This window comes from Somniosus microcephalus, chromosome 32 (assembly GCF_052327205.1).
Source record: "Somniosus microcephalus isolate GS21.2 chromosome 32, FLI_Smic_1.0, whole genome shotgun sequence".
Taxonomy (NCBI): domain Eukaryota; kingdom Metazoa; phylum Chordata; class Chondrichthyes; order Squaliformes; family Somniosidae; genus Somniosus; species Somniosus microcephalus.
The window spans coordinates 32,915,037-32,934,410 of NC_141018.1; the positions used below are offsets into that span (position 1 = coordinate 32,915,037).

General features: G+C 45.3%; 1 protein-coding gene across 4 annotated transcripts in view; it reads left to right on the forward strand.

The window, feature by feature from the left end:
• Window positions 1-19,374, forward strand: part of pstpip1a (proline-serine-threonine phosphatase interacting protein 1a) — a 111,984-nt gene that overhangs the window by 11,857 nt on the left and 80,753 nt on the right. For all 4 annotated transcript variants that reach the window (XM_085972330.1, XM_085972329.1, XM_085972332.1 and 1 more), the window contains exons 2-3: window positions 15,804-15,904; window positions 17,389-17,463. In XM_085972330.1, the coding sequence (XP_085828456.1) occupies window positions 15,804-15,904; window positions 17,389-17,463 (176 nt within the window). The remainder of the gene's footprint in view (window positions 1-15,803; window positions 15,905-17,388; window positions 17,464-19,374) is intronic.

Consider the following 19,374-nt stretch of genomic DNA (forward strand, 5'->3'; position numbering starts at 1 on the left):
GACCGTCATGAATCGACAAGACTACGAGCGGCTATTCTCACACATACCCTTGAAAGACACATCCATTGTCTTGAAGACGTATACGGGGCAGAAAGTATACCCCAGAGGGAAAATAAGGGTGCCTGTCGAATACAACGGCAAGGAAATACAGAAATTTTATCTGTACATACTTCAAGATGGCGGACCACCGTTATTGGGACGTGAATGGATCAGAAAGATAAGTTTAGAGTGGCACTCCATTCAAGCACTGACTGTGGCTGGTAAAAAGGATGACGACGTCACACCTGGACGATTGTCAAAAATCTTAGCTAACGCTAAAGAGGTATTTCAACAAGAACTGGGAACTCTTAAAGGCGTAACCGCCTCGATAAAAATAGAAGAGAATGCAATTCCCAAGTTTTTCAAAGCAAGACCGGTACCGTATGCAATTCGCCCAGCCGTCGAGGCAGAGCTGGAGAATCTGGAGAATGCAGGCGTGTTATCTAAGGTAGACTGGAGCGAGTGGGCGACACCCGTCGTTCCTGTCATGAAGAAAACGTTAAACAATAAGTCTGAGGAGCCAAGGAAGGTTCGCATCTGTGGGGACTTCAAGGTGACTGTGAACCCAGCCCTTCACACAGTACAGTATCCTCTCCCGAGGATAGAAGATATCTTCGCCTCACTATCTGGAGGGAAGCGTTTTACAAAAATTGACCTAGCGCAAGCATATTTGCAGATGGAGTTTGAAGAATCCTCTAGGAAGTATCTCACGATAAACACTCAAAGGTCTTTACCAGTATAATCGACTGGTATTCGGAGTAGCATCAGCTCCGACGATATGGCAAAGAGCGATGGAACAAGTCCTGCAAGGGATTCCGGGGACTCCGTGTTACTTGGACGACATCCTAGTGACAGGTGAAAATGACAGTGAACACCTTGCCAACCTAGAGCAGGTGCTCACTAGACTACGGGAACATGGGCTACGAGCCAATCGCCCCAAGTGCGAGTTTTTTAAGAAACCGATATCGTATTGTGGCCACATGATTGATGAAGAGGGGTTACATAAGTCCCCTGACAAAATTGAAGCGGTAGTTAAGGCTTCAGCGCCTGAAAATGTGTCGCAACTGAGGTCATTCCTCGGATTGGTGAATTACTACCATAAGTTTTTGCCGAATTTGTCCACAATTCTGCACCCACTGAACGCCCTACTACAAACTGGAGTAGCATGGAAATGGAGCGATGAATGCAAGCGGGCCTTTCAGAAGAGTAAGGACCTAATCACTTCAAGAGAAGTATTGGCTCACTACAACCCATCACTGCCGATAAGACTGGCGTGTGATGCATCTCCCTACGGCATTGGAGCGGTACTGTCACATAAATTCCTTGATGGTTCAGAGAGGCCGATAGCTTTTGCATCACGCTCGTTAGCTTCAGCCGAGCGTAACTATGCCCAGATTGACAGAAGCCCTCAGCCTGGTGTGGGGGGTGAAGTTCAATCACTACCTGCACGGTCAGAAATTTACACTACTAACTGATCATCAACCTCTTGTCTCCATTTTCAACCCTCAGAAGGGCGTCCCGATAATGACCGCACAACGGCTACAGAGGTGGTCCCTTTTCCTAGGGGCACACTAATATGACCGAGTACAAAGGAACTAAACAGCATGGGAATGCTGATGGATTGTCACGCCTACCGTTGCCGACGGTGGAAGAAGCACCTGCAGTGGATCCTGTGGAGATATTCCACTCGACCATAGTCGAATGTCTACCTGTGACGAATGCAAACATAGAAAAGGAAACACGAAATGACCCGACACTCTCCAGGGTCTATGATTTAACGGTGAAGGGATGGCCAGCACATGGCGAACCACTGTTGCCAGCATTCTCGCCGAGAAGAGAACAGCTGTCAGTGTGCAGAGGAACCTTGATGTGTGGATCCAGAGTAGTAATTCCACCCAAATTGAAGGATAGAGTGCTCAATGAGCTTCATGAGGGTCATCTGGGAGGGGTAAAAATGAAGAACTTAGCCAGAGCGTTTGTGTGGTGGCCGGGAATCGATAGAGAAATCGAAGAGATGACCAAGAGCTGTACAGGATGCCAGAAGGTCCAAAACGCCCCACCACAAGCCCCTCTACATCCATGGGAGTGGCCCTCATCTCCATGGCAAAGGGTGCACATTGATATTGCTGGTCCATTTATGGACTCGATGTTTTTAATTGCGGTGGATGCACATTCAAAGTGGCCAGAGGTAATAAAAATGTCCTGAACCACCACAGAAAAAACTATCACAGTCTTACGAACCATATTCGCCAGAAATGGGCTGCCTGAACAGATTTGCTCCGACAATGGACCACAGTTTGTGTCTGAAGAGTTCCGGAGGTTCTTAAAGAACAATGGTGTTAAGCATTACACATCCGCCCCATATCATCCAGCCACCAATGGATTGGCTGAGCGGTTCGTTCAAACATTCAAGAAGGCTATCAAGGCAATGTGTAATGAAGACATACCCCTACAACACAAGGTGGATAACTTCTTGTTTGCCTACCGGAATGCGACACATGCGGTTACCAACCAAACTCCAGCCATGATGTTCTTCAATCGAAGACTACGATGCCGCTTGGATTTGGTTAAGCCAAACGTCCGAAGAGATGTGGAGAACAGGCAGTTTCAGAATATGAATGAAAGGCCGACCAGGAGTTTTAAGATAGGTCAACCAGTTTTGGCCCGGGACTACCGCACAGAGAAATGGCAGCCAGGAACGATCTGCACACGGCAAGGACCTCTAATGTATACCGTGGACGTTGGAGAGAGCATTGTAAGACGCCATGCTGACCAGATTCTAGAGTCACTGGAAAATGTCAAATCCACACCACGATCCGATACACCTGGTGATGAAACCGAAGTACCAATTGCATCTACCTCAGAATCGGTGATATTGGAAGCAGACGAACCAAACGACGACGTTGATCCCGAATCAACTTTGCCAGAAGAACCTGATACCCCAAAGAGGCGTTATCCAGACAGAATCAGGAAGCCTCCTCAAAGACTGAATTTATAATTGCTTAACTTCAGCTAATGTATATAGCAACTGTAATTGTAAATATGTTGTTTAATTATTAATCAAATGTTATGTACTGTTTAGCTAAAAGGGGAGGAATTGTAGTGTATGTACCTTGAAGGAACTATATTCTGCAGCCCGTGTAGTAACTTTGTATAGTAGTTCGAGTTTTGTCTCCATTCAGTAAAGACCTGTTATAACCAACTCCTGCAGTCCGTGTCTCAATTACACACGGACGTAACAAGAATAACCCACTCTAAACCAAGGATGGTATCGTGCAGGAAACACAAAACAAGACTTGGGGGGAAAAATTAGGGCTGTTTTCATTAGAACAGAGAAGATTTAAGGGGTGATCTGATAAGAGGAGGTGTTTAAAATTTTGAAGTAATGGGATAGAGTAGCTAGCAACAGACTGTTTTCCAGTGTTTGAGGGGGTTTAGAACAAGGAGATATAAGGTTACTTTGAGAAATTTAGGACCGAGCAGGAGAAACTTTTTTACATAGTGTTGTGAGGCAGCGCAGTGCCTTATCAGAGTTAGTGACTGAAGCAGAGAGCATTTCAACATCTCAGAATAGGTTAGATGGTGGTTGAAAGAAAGTGAGTGGGCACGTGGGATTAGGACTACTGCTGATGTGGAAGATGAAGGCCAACATGGACTGGCTGGGCCAAACAGCCTGTTCTGACAAAGGGTCACAGACCTGAAACGTTAACTCTGTTTCTCTCTCCACGGATGCTGCCTGGCCTGCTGAGTATTTCCAGCATTTTGTGTTATTTCAGATTTCCAGCATCCGCAGTATTTTGCTGTTTTGTGTAGCCTGTTTTTCTTGTTCTTGTAATTGATATGTAACCCTAGACGTGTTGCTGGGTCTCCTTCTTACGACAGGAAGGAGAGTGGATCTTGAGGACGGGCAAAGAAGGAAGGGGCAAGTGGTGGGGTGGAATAGGCCTTTGCAAAGAAAAATCTTTGCTTCAATGACTAGTCTGGGAGCAGTTTCAGTTCCAAAAGAGAACACATTCTGAAACTTTGCTCAATATTGCTAACCTGGCTACCCTATCCTGCCTACACTGCAGCAGATACAATATCTGTCAGAGATGTCCCCATTGGTGCATGCAACATTTTTACAATGGTACTAAAGTCATCAGTGAGGTCAGGTACAGCACCAGCTTGCTGTAGATTGTTAGCTGTGGCTCAGTGAGTAGCAGTTTGTGGGTTCAAGTCCCACTCCAGAGACTTGAGCACAAAAATCAAGGCTGACACTCCAGTGCAGTTCTGAGGGAGCGCTGCACTGTTGGAGCTGCCGTCATTTGGATGAGAGGTTAAACCAAGAACCCGTCTGCTCTCTCGGGAGGATGTAAAAGACCCCATGGCACTATTTTGAAGAGCAGAGGAGTTATCCCAATATTTTATCACTCAACCAACATCACTGAAACAGATTGTCTGATCATTGTCACATTGCTGTTTGTGGAGCTTGCTGTGTGCAAATTGACTGCTGCGTTTCCCACATTACAACAGTGACTACACTTCAAAAATGTACTTCATTGGCTGTTAAGTGCTTTGGGACGTCTGGTGGTCGTGAAAGGCACTGTAGAAATGCGAGTCTTTCTTACTTTTTAGATTAAAGGTCTTTCGTCTCGGCTTTAACAATGTGGTTAAGCTCCAACCATTGAAGAGTTTCCCCACAGCTTCAATTTTTCTATTTCCACACCAATCCTCCTGGTCCCCTCTCTGAGTGGGGTTGGTAATTCTGTGCCAGTGGGGGAGATCTTAACATTGTGCGATTTAGTGTAAAATGGGTGACTTCAATGAAAATAAATATTGGGTGCGATGTGAAACGGGCTGCCGATTCACTGTCGCCTGTTTTACACTATGGCACAAAGTCAAGATCTACCCCAATATGTGTTCAATTCTGGACTGTTCTGTGATGTAGACTTGCATTGAATCTGTTCAATAGAGGTTTATTTACCATAGAAGACGACTTGTATTGGGCTTGCTTCCAGTTGCAAGTTCCACATTCTAACCACTGTCTGGTAAAGAAGTTTCTCCTAATTCTCGTTTTCTACAGCCCGCCTAAGTACCACAAACATTTTTATCACCGAGATATCTTCACTGCTTTCCTCCCTCAGCCTCTGCACCGAACGACTTCTCATCCTCGGTGATTTCAACCTCTATCTCAATTCATCATGCTCTCTCTCCTCTTGAGTTCACTATCCTCCCTTAATCTCTCCCTCCATGTAAACTCCCCAAGCCATATTCAACAGCCACCACCTCTCGTGGCCTCGCTACTCCCATTGTGTCAATTGCAAATAAGGCCATCTCTGACCACTTCCTCGTATTGCTCTCTGCCCCCTCAAACCCTACTTCCTTCTGTGTCTGCCCCTGGAAAAAATTCTCTCCCAACTCTCTTACAACTGCACTAGGGAAATCCCAACTGTCCTGCCTTTGGCCCTCCATTCACCATGACATTTCAGCAGCTACTGATCTACACAACCTCACTGCCACCTTTGATGCCCTAGTCCCTATTAAAACAATTGCTGTCTCTCCCTGGCCATTTCCCCCTGGTACAGCCCTCATCTTCGCTCCCTTAAATCCAAGGGACACAGACTTTGATGGATATGGCTGACAACTGGCTTAGCCATTCACTGCCAGGTCTGGCTGGACCACACAAAGCATTATCTGGTCCCACTCTCAGCTGCCAAAATTGTTCACTATTCCAGAATCATTCTGGAATGCAAAGATAATCCCTGGCTTCTATTCTCCCCTGTCTTCTCCACCCTCACCACTGACAAGTGTGAGGAGCTCATGGACTTCTTTTGTCTCTAAGATTAAGACCATCGGTTCAACTGACACTGCCACACCCTATTCCCACCAAACTGCTGACCACCCAACTTCCTTTTCTGGCTCCCATGTTAGTTGACATTGTTAACGGTTTGCTCTCCAAGTACTGTCTCCCCCTCTCCCTCAAATCTGCTGTCGTCACCCCTTTCAAAAAAAAACAACCCAACCCTTGACCCCCCTCCACCCTTGCAAACTACTGCCCCATCACCAACCTCCCTTTCCTCAAGTCTTTGAACATGTTGTCACCTCCCAAATCCGTGCCCATCTTTCCTGCAATTTCATGTTTGAATCCCACCAGTGTCGGTTTCCACCAGTGTCGGTTTCCACATGTACGCTGACGACACCCAGCTCTACCTCGCTACCACTTCTCTCGACCCCTCCACGGTCTCTAAATTGTCAGACTGCTTGTCCGACATCCAGTTCTGGATGAGCAGAAATTTTCTCCAATTAAATATTGGGTAGACCGAAGCCATATTTTTCGGTCCCTGCCACAAACTCCGTTCCCTAGCCACTGACTCCAGCCCTCTCCCTAACATCTGTCTTGAGGCTGAACCACACTGTTTGCAACCTTCATGTCATATTTGAACCTGAAAACTAGCTTCCGGCCACACATCCGCGGCATAACTAAGACCGCCTATTTCCACCTCCATAACATCACCCATCTCCACCCTTGCCTCAGCTCATCCACTGTTGAAACCCTCATCCATGCCTTTGTTACCTCTAGACTTGACTCTTCCAACGCACTCCTGGCTGGCCTCCCACATTCTACCCTCTGTAAACTTGAGGTAATCCAAAACTTGGCTGCCTGTGTCCTAACTCGCACCAAGTCCCGTTCGCCCATCACCCCTGTGCTCGCTGACCTACATTGGCTCCCGGCTAAGCAACACCTCGATTCAAAATTCTCATCCTTGTTTTCAAATCCCTCCATGGCCTCGCCCCTTCCTATCTCTGTAATCACCTTCAGCCCCACAACCCCCCGAGATATCTGCCCTCTTGAGCATCCCTGATTATAATCACTCAACCATTGGTGGCCGTGCCTTCTGTTGCCTGGGCCCTAAGCTCTGGAATTCCCTCCCTAAACCTCTCTGCCCCTCTCCCTCTCTTTCCTCCTTTTTAAGACGCTCCTTAAAACCTACCTCTTTGACCAATTCCCCTAATTTCTCCTTTTTATGAGGCTCGGTGTCATTTTTTTTTCTTGTAATACTTGTGATAAAAATGATAACATCCGGGAAGTTATGTCATCACTTCCTGTGAACTATGAACTGTGTACATACCTCACTTCCTGTCATATGTCACTTCCTGTTGGACTGGTATAAATACTGGTCTGTTCAGTATTGTAAGAGGCTTCTACCAGAGGCATGGTAAAGACCTCTCTTGTGTATATAGTGTGTTTATAAGTTACTTAAAGCTTACTTTAAAGTTACTTGATGGTAAGTCTCCTTTTTCTTACATCAATACTCCTGTGAAGTGCCTTGGGATGTTTTACTATGTTAAAAGGCGCTATATAAATACAAGTTGGTGTTGGTTGAAGAATTCCCTATTGGATTTATTAATGACCATCTTATATTGATTGCCCCTAGTTCTGCTCTCCTCCAAGTGGCAACAACTCTGTCTAACCTTAGACAATCAAACCTTAGACACCATTATGACCCCCATCAGGTCACCCCTCCAATGACTTCTAGAGAAAAGAACCCCAGCCTGTTCAGTCTTTTCTGATCTGCATAACTGCACAATTCTGGTATTTATCTAGTAGATCTTTTTTGCACCTTCTTCAATACCCCTATCTTTTTTATAATATGGCAACCAGAACTGTTTACTGTGTGATCTAGCCCAGGTTCTATACACGTTACATATCTTTGTTATCTAGCAGCTGAAATCTACTTGTGTGTGCTCTCCGCTTCATTCTCCTCTCTCTCCCCAAACTAAGAGGAAAAAGTGGTGCCTTTACACAGTAGCAAATAATGCCTCCAGCTTGGAGACAGTGTTGCTGGAGCTCACAGTCTGCAAATCCCTTCCCACCCCCCCCCCCTTTTTTTAATATATGAAACTTATGATTCCAATACCTCTGCTGTTCTGTCAACTGACTAGGTCCTTTCCTATCCCTTGACAGTCAAAATTACACCTCTTCCTATGGTGGGAAGGCCAAAGAGCAGTACGTACGAGAAAGCACATTCTTATTCGGTTGTAATGTCCAATTTGCTCACCGCAATGTAGTAAGACTGAATTATGAAATGATGCATGATATGTCCTGGAGAAGTCTGGAATAACTTAATAAAGCACTTTGTCAAACAAATTAAGTCACAAAGGAACCGTTGTAGACTATATACTTAACATTCTGCTAAAATATCTACCAGATGCTTGTATGTGTTTTTATATTAAAACCTGAAGATTGGCTCTCTAGATCTGTCACAACAGCATCTGTTGGATATAATGGATATAATGTTTGGCACTTTTAATTCCATCTAAATATGGGCATGAGTCTGATGGAAATGGCCTGGTAGATGTTTACAAGGTGACACAATGCATTAGTGGTTTGTAGACCTTTCACTGCTGGGACCTAGGTTTAGACTCAATTCAGTCTAATTTAATAGAAGTCTTCTCTCTCTGCTGGCTCTGCATTAAAATGAGCTTGGTCACGAGCAACAGGTCTCTTCGTAGGCTGACTGCACTGGCCACAAATTTGCATTAATTTGGTAGCCTTACTCTGAACCAACAAGGCCGGTTAGTGTGGAAAATGTTTTGTTCAGTAAGTGTTTCTTTTCCAAGATTGGAATTAACTGAGGGATGGATTGTTGCTTCCTGTGTGCGCCGTGGCTCGGTGGGTAGCACTCTCTCATTGAGGTTGTGGGTTTGCGTCCCACTCCAGACTTGAGCACAAAAATCTAGGCTGACACTCCCAGTGCAGTCGCGAGGGAGTGCTGCACTATCGGAGGTGCTGTCTTTCGGATGAGACGTTAAACCGAGGCCCTGTCTGCGACTCTCGGGTTAACGTAAAAGATCCCGTGATGCTATGTCCTGGCCAATATTTATCCCTCAATCAACATCACTAAAACAGATGATCTGGTCATTACCACATTGCTGTTTGTGGGAGCTTGCTGTGTGCAAATTGGCTGCTGCGTTTCCTACATTACAACAGTGACTCCACTTCAAAAGTACTGCATTGGCTGTAAAGTGCTCTGGGACATCCTGAGGTCATGAAAGGTGCTAGAGAAATGTCTTTGTCTGTCTTTCCGTCTCTGTCTGTCTGACTTTGTCATAAATGTGAGCATTCAGCCACCCAGATTCTGTACTGTCATTAGGTATGATGAAGCCTTTTTCTACTCTGCCCCAACAAGGTATATGAAGCCCAGCCTTAAAGCACACTTTCTACTGCAACAGTGGGACACTTGCATCCTTATAGGCTCCTATTATAGCTTGTGCTGGATTACCAACATATTTGTGTTGTGGACTCACTCATGAGGAACTAACTTATAGTCAGCAAAAAGTGAAGTCTGGCTGATATCAGACTAAAATCTCCAAGGTAAGAAGATTGTGTCCTAACTCACTGTGAATCAACCTCAGTAGACTTAAAAATAGCAGTTCTGGTTTATTCACAGAGTATTCTCAATGTTGTGCCATTTGTTTGCCTTATTGCTTCATATTCACTGTACAGCTCACATAGATGATCAGCCATGATCTTATTGAATGGTGGAGCAGGCTCGAGGGGCTGTATGGCCTACTCCTGCTCCTATTTCTTATGTTCCTTTGTAGACCAGATTCAATTCATGGCCTGTGTTGAGTTATCTGATCTCGGCAAGGCCAGCAGTTGGGAACACTACAATTGACTTCAGCATCCTTCCGCTAAGTTGGGGAAAAGGATCAGCCAGCATTCTCACTCCTGATTGCCATCCAGTGATGTCTGGCGAGAACCGGTTGAGGCTTAACTGCAATGCCTTCTATGGTTGATTTTTAGCTTGAGGACACTGACTGATTGCAAGGTGTCCAATGTCCATGGGCCCATATTCGAGGAAGGGCTCAGTGCCTTCAGGAGAATGGGGAGACCAAAGCAAAACTAAATTGTATATCGAAACGTTTGTTCTAATGAATCTCGGAGCAATTTAGTACTGCAAGGGTTGATGATCACCAGCGCTATTTCTCAAGCAGTGTTGTCCCTGTTCCTCTTCACTGATTCTACTTGCACAATCTTGGAATTGTCTCCTTGATTAGGTTTGATGGGTTGATGAGTCAGGATGTTAGAACTTTAAATTTCAATCCGGTTTGCATTCCAGCCAAATCAGCTAACTTCAAACTTACCAAGTCCACCATTTGAAGGAGTATTGTAAGTGGAAATTCTTCCTGTATTTCTGAATTATTTTTTTAACTCTTCCTGAATCTCTGACTTTCCATAGACATCTACTAAACTGCTTGTACTCCAGAGGAGTAATTTTTCCTTTCACCGCCTGGGCAGTAATCTGGTGAAGTAGATTGCCCGCCTGTCTCAGAACCGGCCTGATTTTTCGTCCCTCTGACATATTCAAAAATGTAGCTTAAAAAGGGGCAATCTTCAAGTCTCTATTCCTTTTTTGTCATTCTGTTGCCTGAACCCCCGATTATAGAAGATAGGAGTAGGCCATTCGGCCCCTCGAGTCTGTTCTGCCATTCAATGAGATCATGGCTGATCATCCAAATTCAGTACCCTGTCCCTGCCTTCTCCCCTGATCCCTTTAGCCTTATATCTAACTCCTTCTTGAATATATTTAATGAATTGGCCTCAATGGCTTTGTGTGGTAGAGAATTCCACAGGTTCACCTCTCTCTCTCTCTCTCTCTCTCTCTCTCTCTGGGTGAAGATCTTGGCGTAAACTCGCCTCCCCCCCCCCCCCCCCCCCCCAATTGTGATATTGCTATTTCCCACAATAGCTATGCTTACACGCTTTCCAACAGTGAGATTGGCAATTTAGTACCCATTACTTCCAATTTAGGGGCAATTTTGTGCTGTAGAGTCACACCCACCAGGAAGTGTGCCGAGACTACCTAAACATATTTCATGCATTAGAACCCAGATTTCGGAGGCGGAGGCACCGCATTCTAACTTGCTTGCATCATCTAGCCTACTTGGGTATGTATTTATTGCATTACACATGATGATGATGCAATCTGAAGACATGCAACCTCTTAATTGTTATCCTCACATTTCCTACCCCCACCCTGGGCCATGCAACTTTTGTTGTCGTGTGCATGTGTCCCACCCCTTCAACCACCATCTGCCCTGCCTGTGACCGAGACTGTAGATCCCGCATTGGACTCCTCGGTCACCTGCAAACTCATATTCTTAATGCGGAAGCAAGTCATTCTCTGTTCCGAGGGACTGCCTAAGAAGTGAAGCATAATGTAGGAAATGCGGCAGCCAATTTGCGCACAGCAAGCTCCCACAAACAGCAATATGATAATGACCAGATAATCGGTTTGCTATGTTGGCTGAGGGAGAAATATCGGCCGGGACACTGGGGATTACTCCCCTGCTCTTCTTCGAAATAGTGCCATGGGATCTTTTACGTCCACCTGAGAGCAGATGAGGCCTCTGTTTAATGTCTCGTCTGAAAGACGGCACCTCCGACAGTGCAGCACTCCCTCAGTACTGCACTGGAGTGTCAGCCTAGCTTTGTCTGCTCAAGTCTCTGGAGTGGGCTCAGTTGTGATGGCCTGTTGACTCAATGTGTGTTGGCAGGCTACTCTGGCACGTTCAAATGGGGAACGGCCACTTGGGCAAGTGCAGGAGGGTCTGCTGCAGCAGGTAGAACCATATCTCGGTAAGAGTTGGCATTTGCTGTTGGGGGAGAGATGGGAATGATTTGTAAAGTTGGATCGTGCTGCTGTAGAATGCTAAGGGCAGTGATTTTCTTAGTTAAACCATTATTAGGCTGTATTTATAGAGTGAAATACCACTTCTGGGTTGAAGTAGACTCATTGTAAGCTTTAGTACGATAGCAAAATACTGCAGATGCTGGAAATCCGAAATAACAACAGAAAATGCTGGAAAAACTTGGCAGGCCAGGCAACGTCCGTGGAGAGAAAGTAGTCAACGTTTCGGGTCAAACCCTTTGTCAAGACTGGAAAGTCACAGGAAATGAAATAGATCGAAAGGCAGGGCTGGGAGAGAACAAAAGAGAAGTGAAGAGACATTAAGAAGTATTCAAAATGAGACGAGATGGTGGTAGGACTAGTGGAGACAAAAGACGGCTCTAGATTAGGTGTGAAATGCACTGGCAGAATGAGACAGCTGCCATGTGGGAGAGAAAAAAAAAGTCGGGGGGGTGGGAAAGGGGCCAAAACAACAGTGTGGATTAAAAAATAAGCGAAAATGTAATGGGGGCCGAGGTTATGAACTCGCTATTGAGTCTGGAAGGCTGTAAAGTGCCTAATCGGAAGATGAGGTGCTGTTCCTCGAGTTTACGCTGGGCTTCCGTGGAACAATGCAAGAGGCCGCAGACGGTGAGGTCTGAGTGGGAATGGGGCGGTGAATTAAAATGACAGGCAACCGGAAGCTCGGGGTCATCCTTACGGACTGAATAAAGGTGTTCCGCAAAGCGGTCACCCAATCTGCATTTGGTCTCCCCAATGTAGTGAGCAGCGAATACAGTATACTAGATTGCAAGAAGTACAAGTAAATCGCTGTTTCACCTGGAAGGGGTGTTTGGGGCCCTGGACAGTGGGAAGGGGGGGAGGTATAAGGGCAGGTGTTGCATCTCCTGCACTTGCACAGGAACGTCCAAGGGGAAGGGGTACTGGGGGTGATAGAGGAGTGGACTAAGGTGTTTTGGAGGGAGCAGTCCCTGCGGAATGCTGGGAGGGGAGGGGAAGATGCGTTTGGTGGTGGGATCACTTTGGAGATGGCGGAGGATGATCCATTGAATGTGGAGGCTGGTGGGTGAAAGGTGAGGATAAGGGGAATCCTATTGTGGTTCCGGGAGGGAGGGGCAGGGGTGAGGGCAGAAGTGCGGGCGATAGAATGGACACGATCGAGGGCCGTGTCAACTATGGTAGGGTTTTGTGTCCACTAGTCCTATCACCATCTCGTCTCGTTTTGAATACCTCTTAATGTCTCTTCACTTCTCTTTTGTTCTCTCCCAGCCTGGCCTCTTAATCTATTTCATTTCCTGTGCTTCTTTAGTCTTGACAAAGGGTTCACCTGAAACGTTGACTCTATTTTCTCTCCACAGATGTTGCCTGGCCTGCTGAGTTTTTCCAGCATTTTCTGTTGCTTCATTGTAAGCTTTGATGGTGGTCCCCAGTTAATGGGTGTCTCTGGCAATTTTCTCTTGATGGTGTAGCTGGGCCAACACAATTGTTCAGTGTAAGGTGTGACTATCTAAGCTAAGCTGTGTCATTGCTTCCCTGCCCTTCCTGCTCATTGAGTAGCCCTTGTGCAACAGCCTTAGAAACCAAAAAAGTTTATGATGCAATTTCAAAACCACAGTTGCAAGAAAGTGAGAAATGAATTTCTGTGACTCAGGAACTTGTTGCAGAGACCTTCCTGTACATTTTTACATGGCTGAATTTTCCAAATTGAGTGCACTTTACAACAATCAGATATTTGGCATGATATTACATTCACGGATCTCCACAATCCCACAAGAATGCAAAGATATCCTTCCTCCCTCATCTGAGATTTTAGTCACGGGACCCTTCTGCTCATCTTGCTGATTTTCAGAGGTTCTCCCTGACGGCTTAGTGCTTGAAAAAGAAAGACTTGCATTTATATAGCACCTTTCACGACCACCGGATGTCCCAAAGCGCTTTACAGCCAATGGACTACTTTTTGAAGTGTAGTCACTGTTGTATTGTAGGAAACACGGCAGTCAATTTGTGCACCGCAAGCTCCCACAAACAGCAATGTGATAATGACCAGATAATCTGATTTTTAGTGATGTTGATTGAAGGATAAATAGTGGCCAGGACACCGGGGAGAACGCTCCCCTGCTCCTCTTCAAAATAGTGCTGTGGGATCTTTTACGCCCGCCCGAGAGGGCAGGCGGTGCCTCCTGTTTAAAGTCTCATCCAAAAGACGGCACCTCCGACAGTGCAGCACTCCCTCAGTACTGCACTGGGAGTGTCGGCCTATAATTTTGTGCTGAAGTCTCTGGAGTGGGGACTTGAACCCACAACCTTCTGACTCCGAGGCGAGGGTGCTACCCACTGAGCCACGGCTAACGCACCACCTAAAGTGCTACTGATCCATACCGATCAGGAAGGTCTCAAACTTCATCCCCATTCGGAGTTACTCCGATTTCCTGCTGCTGATCAATAGCCTAGTGATGCCTACTAGAAGCTAGGCAGGTGTGGATGCCAGGCAAAGACATGGACATGGACTCAGCAGGCTATTCAACTAAATGTTGCATCACTGCAAACACTCACTTGGGTAGCAGAGATTACCCACATTCGTACAGCTGTATCCCAACATGCGCCATCACCTTCAGGAGCGGAGGGGGTGAAATTGTGCAGAAAAATTAATTCTGGTTAATTTCACTTTTTTCCTTTTTTTTGGTCTGTTTTATATTGATGACTGAAATGCTTTGGTGTAAACACTGATGTATAGGGTGAACAAGTGGGAGAGGTTATGCGTGGGTCAGTAAGGCAGTTTTGACGGTTAATGCACAAAAATAGCTAATCAATCACGCACAAGATATTCTACTTATCACTGGTTGTAACTTGATGGTAAGTTAGATGAAGCAGTGCTTAATGCACATTGTTGGTGCCATTGTTCAGGTGAAATGTTAAACCAAGGTCCCATTTGCTTAAAGTAATTCACTATATATGAAGTATTTTGAGATGTTTCAATAGCATGATAAGGTGAAGTCGTTTTTTTTTAAACCACTGACACAACCGAAGTGAAGCACTTGACCTTTTTAAGGCTCTTGGGTCAGTTCCCGCTGGTGGTTATGAAGGGGAAAGTAGCTTGCTGGATCAAGCTGGTGGTTGTGGAATGGAGAACCTCAAGCCTGATGTATGACTTCCTTTTTAATTCTGCTTCCCTCCCCCGCTCCCTCGGAGTGGGTAGATAGGATGCCCAATGTGGCGCTGAAACAGGAAGGTTCCAGGTTTAACAACGGAAAACGCAGGAGCGAAAAACTCAGCAGGCCAGGGCAGCATCCGTGGAGAGAGAAACCGAGTTAACTTTTCCGGTTGATAACCCTTCGTCAGAAGTAGAAAAAAAGCAGGAAAGGGAATAGATTTTAAAGCAAGCTGGGGGCTGGGAAAAGGGGGAGGGGATGAAAGAACCAAAGGGAAGGTCAGTGATAGGTTAGAAGGCAGGAGAGATAGAGAGACCGGTTCCAGGTTTGATTGCTGTTCTGTGCTGAGTTGTCTGATCTTTGCCAGGATGGTGGTGGATTTTGCAAGCAGCCTCTGCATTTCTGGCCTAGAGAAGTGGAAAGAGAAAGGACGTACAAACTTGCATTTTTTTTATACCACCTTGCCACCACCCTCCGGACATTCTAAAGTATTTCCCATGTGCTGAATTACTTTGAAGTGCAGGGACTGTTGCCATGTAAGCAAACACAGTGGCCATGTTGCATACAAGATCCAGCAACGATCAATTTTAATCGGAGCCTTTTTTTATGCCATTAATTTGGACCTTTTTTATATTTAATTCAAAATATGGTACCCCTGAAAATGTGTGCTAATGGCAGCATTGCAACCCAGCCCAAAGGTTATTAGCGGTGTTGTTTAGCTTGCCTGGCGGAGGGAAGGAAGCTGGTTCTGAAAGAATCCTCGCCTCTTGCGCTTGGGGTCTGCGTATGGTGGATCAAGATGAGATCACACGGTGTGGATGCGAGGCTGGGTTCCGTTGCTGTCCCAAGTGTGGATGTGGTGACTTGGAGGGGGGTGGGGCGGGGAACAGTGAACTTTTTGGAAGTGTTGTAAGTTGTTTTCTTTGAATTGCTTACACAGTGCCCAGAATTTACTAGTCATGTTGGGCATGAGGTCTTACTGGAGCGATTACAGGAAGGCCGAAAAATGTGCAAGGACATGGAGGAACTGCTAAAATTGAGGTAAGATTCAAGAGTTCCTGGATTTTGTGAAGCAACCATTTTAATCAGGCAAATGTTTATGAATGAACAGCTGCAGAGTAGAGGAACTGGAACCTTTCATTCTGTTCCCCCTGACTCTATATATCTAAAGTATTTACTTTAAAAGTTAAATTTCCCCACTACACCACTGATTCATAGAAACATAGAAGATAGGAGTAGGCCATTCGGCCCCTCGAGCCTGCTCCGCCATTCAACAAGATCATGGCTGATCATCAAAATTAATTCAAAATTTTGAATTACCCTGTCCCTGCTTTCTCCCCATATCCCTTGATCCCTTTAGCCTTAAGAAATATATCCAACTCCTTCTTGAATATATTTAATGAATTGGCCTCAACTGCCTTCTGTGGTAGAGAATTCCACAGGTTCACCACTCTCTGGGTGAAGAAATTCCTCCTCATCTCTGTTCTAAATGGCTTACCCTTTATCCTTAGACTGTGACCCCTGGTTCTGGACTCCCCGACCATCGGGAACATCCTTCCTGCATCTAGTCTGTCCAGTCCTGTTAGAATTTTATAAGTTTCAATGAGATCCCCTCTCATTCTTCTAAACTCCAGTGAATATAAGCCCAATCGACCCAATCTCTCCTCATACGTCATTCCTGCCATCCCAGGTATCAGTCTGGTGAATCTTCGCTGCACTCCCTCCATGGCAAGAACATCCTTCCTCAGATAAGGCGACCAAAACTGCACACAATACTCGAGCTGTGGTCTCACCAAGGCCCTGTACAACTGCAGCAAGACATCCTTGCTCCTGCACTCGATTCCTGATGGGGTACTGTTCCCCAGGTGCTAAGAGCTGTCCATTAACATTAACTCACCCAGGTATCTATTCTTCCATCTAAACTGAGAATGTCTGCAGGCTATTTGACCATGAAGCACATCACCTTGCATCCACCCACCTACTTTCCAGCAGGGGTCACTTGATAGTGATGACCAGAAGGAATCCAGGTTGTGTTTTTTTTTTCTCTCTCCACACTCTGGTCGTTTAGCCTTGGTACGGCCCCCATCTTTGCTCCTTTACGTCCAAGCGATGTAGATTTGAATGTTTATGATGCACAATTGATTTCGCCATTCGTCGCAAGATCTGGCTGGACCATATCGAGCACTATCTGGCCCAGCTCGCCTCTGCTAAAATTGCTCACGACTCTACTCTAGGATCATCCTGGAATGCAAAGATATCCTCTAGGCTGCTTTTCTCCACTACCAAATGTCTCCTTAAACCCTCCTCTCCAAGTACGAGGAGCTCATGGACTTCATTGTCGCCAAGACTGAGAGCATCCTTCAGTTGACTTTGTCTCCATCTTTGGCTCGTATTGAATTTTGTCTGATTTGCTCTCCTGTGAAGCACCTGGGGACATTTTACTGCATTAAAGGCGCTATATAAATGCAAATAGTTATTGTTATGGATTGTTGGGAGCAAGTGAAATATTTTCTGTGTTTGCGTAGGGCATTGGCAGAAGAAAAATATGGGAAGGAGCTGATGCATATTGCACGCAAGGCTGGTGGTCAAATGGAGATAAAGTAAGTGGTTTATCTTAAAAATCCATGTGAGTTGACACATAATCCTAAATGGGAAATATCTATCTGAGTACTTATTGGTGTCTCTCCGCTATGCCTTGTCTGCCACTTTATATTTAAAGCTATTTATTGGAGATTTTGTAATCTTGGAGTGGAATTCACCATAGAGAATATGGCAGGTTGAGGAACCACTTCCACCTCGTTGTCTTTGGCGGTCAGTAGAGGGATAATACACTGCATGAATCACAGGTTTGAATATAATAACCGGCATAGGCCATTTAGCCCCTTGAGCCTGTTCCACCATTCAATTAGATCATGGTTGATCTGTCTCTTAACTCCATCTACCTGCATTGGTTCCATAATCCTTAATACCCTTGCCTAACAATCTATTTATCTTTGTTTTTGAAATTTTCAATTCGGGGAGCGTTCCAGATTTCTGCTACCCTTTGCATGTAGAAGTGCTTCCTAACATCGCCCCTGAACGGCCTAGCTCTAATTTTAAGGTTATGCCCGCCCACCTTGTTCTGGACTCCCCTACCAGAGCAAATAGTTTCTCTCCATCTACCCTATCAAGTGCTTTAATCATCTTAAATGCCTCAATTAGATCCCCCCCCCCCCCCCTTAATCATCTATATTCAAGAGAATACAAACCTACTCTAGCCTTGGCAATCAACAGATGGGCAAGAAGGATTCTAATTGGTTTAAGTTGAACTAAATTTAGCTTTACATGTCTTGATGCAAATCCTTTGTCCAATTTTTATTTTAGAAGGTTAACGCCTTTGCTAAAATGGTAGAATGAGTAATATTGCATGCATTGTTCTTAATGTAGTACAGATCAATTTCAACCCATCAGTTTTAAATTGTTTTGTGAAAGACCTTGAGGTGAAAATTACACTCAACAATGTTGTGCGAGTCCAAAGATGTGCGGGTTAGGTTGATTGGCCATGATAAAAAAATTGGCCCTTAGTGTTGGGGGGGATTAAATACATGGGGTTACGGGGATAGGGCTTGGGTGGGATGGCTGTCGGTGTAGGGACCGGGTGCTAGGGTTTGGATGATCAGCCATGAGCTCGTTGAATGACGGAGCAGGCTCGAAGGGCCGAATGGCCTACTCCTGCTCCTATCTTCTATGTTATACAAATGCTTAACGCACTCTGGTTAAATCCCCCCCCCCCTCTCCGCTATCTTAATGACAGAATTAACCTCTTTAGTTTATACTGGTTTATTTTTAAATGGGTTAATGCCTCTGTTTAAAATAGCGGAGAGGGAAATTTTATACGAGTGTGTTAGTTAATACGACAAAGTGGCTGATATTCTACCCTATTATTATCATCGGATAAAGAGCCTTCGAGCTAAATTCAAGTGACTATTTTCTGCTTTTAGTCATTGACTAGGGGAATATACAGACACAATACAGTAAGTGCTAGAAATTTGAAATGCAAAAACAAAAACTGGGAGGTGTGCATCAAGTCGGTCAGCAGTGGAGAAGATTAATATCTGGCGTGAAACTCTTCTCGGAACTAGCTAGACTGATTGCACCTGACCTGCTGTTGCAGCTCCTTTTTGTTATCTTGTTATCGCAATTAGTCACTCTGCCTGTAGACCCGGTGTCTGGAGTGTAGGGCTGAACTAATTTAATGCATGCATTCTGCGTGTGGGACTAGCTGAAGTGCTCTTGCAGAAAGCCGGCACGAGCGCGATGGCACGAACGGCCTCCTCCTGTGCTGTGACCATTCTGATTCTGTGATTTGTTTAATAAGTGTTGGATTGGCAACTCTTTGAATTTACCAGTTATTTAAGTGCTGCTTGGCCCCTGTCACTTTTTTTTTTATTCACCAGCCTGTCTCGTTCAAATTAGTTTTGTTGGTCTGAATCTGGCGACTTCAAAGACCATCAAGCCAGTTAGCTTTCAGA